General features: G+C 36.3%; 1 protein-coding gene across 2 annotated transcripts; it reads left to right on the top strand.

Moving 5' to 3' along the window:
• Positions 1-254: 254 nt before the first annotated feature.
• On the top strand, positions 255-4,138 carry LOC107484893 (uncharacterized). Of its 2 annotated transcripts, none has more exons than XM_016105453.3 (3): positions 255-544; positions 1,096-1,264; positions 3,321-4,138. In XM_016105453.3, exons 2-3 carry the CDS (start codon positions 1,162-1,164, stop codon positions 3,974-3,976), a joined length of 759 nt encoding a protein of 252 aa, XP_015960939.1. In that variant the 5' UTR covers positions 255-544; positions 1,096-1,161; the 3' UTR covers positions 3,977-4,138. The 2 variants fall into 2 exon arrangements, with proteins under 2 accessions (XP_015960939.1, XP_015960930.1); XM_016105444.3 differs by having other exon boundaries at positions 1,086-1,264.
• Positions 4,139-4,408: the final 270 nt, after the last annotated feature.

Here is a 4,408-nt window from a genome sequence, read left to right as displayed (position 1 = left end):
TAAAAATATCTTTTTTATGATTATATTTAATAAATATATTTTTGTAGATATATTTTTTAAATATATCTTTTTATATATATATTTAAAATATAATAATTAATTATTATTGATGATTAGATAATATATTAGTATCTTATATTTTTATTTTTTTAAACCTCCAAACAAAAAAAAAAAAAATTTTCCGTTCTTTCTTTTCATTCATTTTCTTTCCGCTAATTTTTTTCTTAAAACAGACATAGTGTAAAGCTCGAAAAGGCTTGTGTTTACTGCATTTAAAAAAACCCTAGATCATTACTCACCCCAACTCCCCTACCCTTGGCTATTGTTGCCGCTACAGAGGAAGTCTATCATCCTTCCTGCTCCTTCTCTGTCTTCGAACTCCACCAGAGTTGCCGCCGATATCGTTATTCCGTTCGATCTTTCCTCCTTCATCGCTACTGCGTTCAACTTCTCATCTCGCATCTCTACTCGCTTCTGTGCTCTCCTCTCTGATTACGTCTTTGCTCGCCTCTTCGCCCCGTCTCTGCCCACCCTCTCGGCCCTGGTATCACATTTTGCATTCTCAATTTCTGCATTGAATTTGCTTCATGATTCATGGATTTGATGAGTGATTTATCCTAATTTCTGCCTTCTTGTTGAGTTGCTGACTTGCTGTTTAATTGGAGAATTTTTTTGTTTATCGTAATTTCATTAATTTGATTAGTAAATGGAGATTTTTGCTGTTTAATTTGATTGGCAATTTATCCTAAATTTTATTTCCGAGTTGATGTTTAATTTATGTGTTGAAAAGTAGGCAAATTATTATGTGAGAAGTAAAATTTTGAATTTTATTGTCATTTAATCAGTGAATTTCTTTATATATTTAGATATTTATATTGGTATATTTTAAATAAATTTATTTTATATTTAATTAAACTGATTCGACCACTGTTCAAACATGGTTGGATCACTGAATCTTTTAATTCTCGCAACTTTGTGTTAAAGATTAAAGAAAAGTAAAGCTCCAATTTTGTCTTTATTCAATCTTCCGTAGCATTATTCATGTGATTAGTGTTGTAACATTTTCCCCTCTGTAAATTGGGAAGGTTTGCAAAGTAACAGCAGACCTCCTTTTGAAGCAGAAATTTTGTTAAAAGAGGAGCAGCAGCAGCCAAAAGACCAATGAATATACTTTCGATTGCGCGTAGGTCATTGAATTTTGTTTCGATAAATCAGTTTCGTCAAACACATTTGCTCAGACGACTTTCTACACGGCGGGTTCCTGGTACTTTGCATTTTATCCATATTTTCTTTTTGCTGATATCGGTAGTTGATATTTCTCATTATTTGGATGTTTTCTTGTTTTGGTTCTAATTTTGTCTCTGATTGAGCTTGTGAATCTCCCCCCCCCCCCCCCCCCCCCCCCCCCCCCCCCCCCCCCCCCCCCCCCCCCCCCCCCCCCCCCCCCCCCCCCCCCCCCCCCCCCCCCCCCCCCCCCCCTTTTTTTTTCTCCCCAAAAAAATTGTACTTATAGAGTTTGGCATGATTTAGTTTTCATGTAGAAGAAGAACCAAATTTAAAACTGATTTATGACATCTCAATAATTTTGAACCAGTTTAAAACTGTAGACATGCTTACTGAATGAGAAAGCTCTTTGCCCCCCGTACCTGTGTGTGTGTGTCTCGGCCTCTCCCCACCGGATGCTTTAAAGTCTCTTATGTGGTTTTCATAGCATTGACTGTGTGGCTTTACGAGCTGATTTTGGCTGGCAAATAGCACTCACTCTTTCTATCAAGTAAAACCGGTAACAAAAATAACTACACCAAGCTAAACAAATTATGATCTGCAGCAGAAAAAAAAAACAGTTTATTAAATTAAGTTCCTTTTATTTAAAAAAAAAAAGGGAACTGGCTTTTAAATTTGGTTTTGGTTTGGTTCCAATCAGGAATGTTTCCATGCACAACCCTAAATCCTTGGATCTGCTTATGTTGGACATGTTTTAGACTTAGTTCCTTTTGGCATATTCGGGGCATGAATTGTGAATGTCTTGTTAGGTATTACTTTATTATCAAGTTTGAAAATGATGATGTAACTATATAATTTACAGAAGTCATCATTATTAATTGAGAGCTGCTGAGCTATATTGTTCTCTTGCTCTCTGCTACAGATTTAATATTGTGATTCCCGAATTACATCATTATATCACATGCCATTGGAACCTTTTAAAGGCATGTTTGTTTGCTATTTTGAGAACTAATAATTCCTAAAGATCTACAAGTATGCATGATCCTGCTTTTAGAATGGGTTCTAAACACATCTAGTATTCTAGTCACAAGATAGATGTAATAAAGTAGGATAAAGAACTTAGAAATGCTGAAGAGTATGAGAATTTTCTTTTATAATATTTGTGTGTCTACTTGGTCTATGCAAAATAATTATTGTATTGCTGGCACAATGTGCATATTGAAAGGGGTAAATCTGTGTGCTGTTTTGAAGGAAGAAGGAATGGAAGTGAAATTAAAGAAAATCTCTGGACATTTCAATTTATAATATGCTCAGCTGAGAACTTCATGTTTGCTTCCTTTATTACAAGTGTAGTATTATTTTTGTTGCAAATGTTTGGATAAATATCAATGTCCTATTTGTTGTCCCAAACATTTTAAAAGTGACTTTATTTTTCCCACTTAAGACCACCAAAAATCAATAAAGGAGGGTGTATATCCTTTCAAAAAGTTTTTTTTAGCAATTAAAAGAAATCCCAAGATTTCCAAGATCTGGTAATAGGTGATGGAAAATCAGAAAATAGAGAATGAATGGAAAGAAAATAGGGATTTTGGTTATGATGGGGTGTGTGTTAATGTGATTACTGAAAAATAAATTCCCTCAAGTTTTTCACTAGCCTTCTGAAATTCTGCAGTCCTTTTTGTTACCCCTCTCAACTCCAATCACTAGCAAATATAATATTCATCAAAAGACTAAAATGCAATGTAGTATTAGCAGAAAGTAAAACTCCTAATTCATGCATAACAGAGGGAAAAATATTGTATTATATGAATTAGTGATTGCTAATGTAGTGGATTTAATAAATTCTCACCTGTTGAGTTCTAACTAAAATATGCCTTTTATATTATGCTTCAAATGTTCGGAAAAGTCGTATAGTTCGATTTCCACTTTATTGATGCTTGTCTTAGTGTTCATCTAATTTATCTAAACTAAATCAGTTAGGTTGTTCTGCAGTAGTAGTATGGAGCGGTCCTTGTCAGATGCTTTCTGATTTCTGATGGGTTCATTTGAATTTATATCTGTATTAATGTTTTTATTTGCATGCTTCCATTCTTCAGCACTTCATCATTTTCGGTCCTCAACACATGGATGGCCCATCAACGCAAATCCTACTTGCAAAACTTCCTCCCAACTTGCAGCTACCCAAATAAGATGGGCATCTCAATCTGCAACTACAGAGGAAGACAATAAGATTAGCATTGGACCCCGAAGTGGAGGACAATCCCAGGAAGATGACAAGGAAGCTGGAGTTGTTTATTATGGTCCAATCTCAAATACCATAAAGAAAGTGAAGCTTCTGTCTCTCTCAACTTGCTGCCTTTCAGTATCATTGGGTCCAGTGATAACCTTCATGACATCCCCTGATATGAATGTCATCCTGAAAGGCGCAGTGGCATCATCTGTAATATTCTTTAGTGCTTCAACCACTTTTGCCCTTCACTGGTTCGTTAGCCCTTACGTTCACAAACTGAGGTGGCAGCCTGGCTCAGACAGCTTTGAGGTGGATATGATGACGTGGCTCGCAACTTATACTCCAAAGACTATTAAGTTTGCTGATATTCGTCCACCTCAGACCAATAGGCCTTTTGTGTCATTTAAGGCTAACGACAACTTTTACTTCGTCGATGCAGAGCACTGTCATAACAAGGCACTTCTGGCCAGACTCACCCCACGAAAAGAAACTCATCACGACTCAGCTTTCAAAAACTTGTGATTTGAAACATATTTTATAGTAATTTACCTTTTGGATAAGTGAGGAGTATTTAGCCCTGCCTTGGAATTATGCTTCCCTTGAGATTTGATCTCTTGTACGGATGGTATAAACTCTCTTAGATTTGATAAATAATGTGCACAGTTGGTGTGGCAATTTATGTTATATGAGGAGGCATGTTTGCTACTAATTGGAAATAATTTTATATTATTATGTTGTATGGAGTTATAGACGTGGTAAGGAGCATAGTAATCAGACCCGGCTCGACCTGGCCAGTTGGACCGGAAATCCGGTTACCTGGTTGGGCCAAGCCACTCATTGAACCGGCGGTCGAACCCGGTTCAACCTGATGGGTTTTCAGGAAACATGGTGACCTGGCTGGTTTATTTAACTCGGCCTAGGTTATTTTTTTTTGTTTTTCCTTTCTACTACTTG

This window comes from Arachis duranensis, chromosome 1, assembly GCF_000817695.3.
Source record: "Arachis duranensis cultivar V14167 chromosome 1, aradu.V14167.gnm2.J7QH, whole genome shotgun sequence".
In the NCBI taxonomy this organism is placed as follows: Eukaryota; Viridiplantae; Streptophyta; class Magnoliopsida; order Fabales; family Fabaceae; genus Arachis; species Arachis duranensis.
Note: the sequence above shows the minus strand (reverse complement) of the source record. Positions and strands in the feature narration are given on the sequence as shown.

Excerpts from the sequence above, each read along its gene's own strand:
- LOC107484893 (XM_016105453.3), top strand. The coding sequence starts at position 1,162 with ATGAATATACTTTCGATTGCGCGTAGGTCATTGAATTTTGTTTCGATA. Across the intron at positions 1,265-3,320 it reads TTCTACACGGCGGGTTCCTG|CACTTCATCATTTTCGGTCC; the intron begins GTACTTTGCATT and ends TCCATTCTTCAG.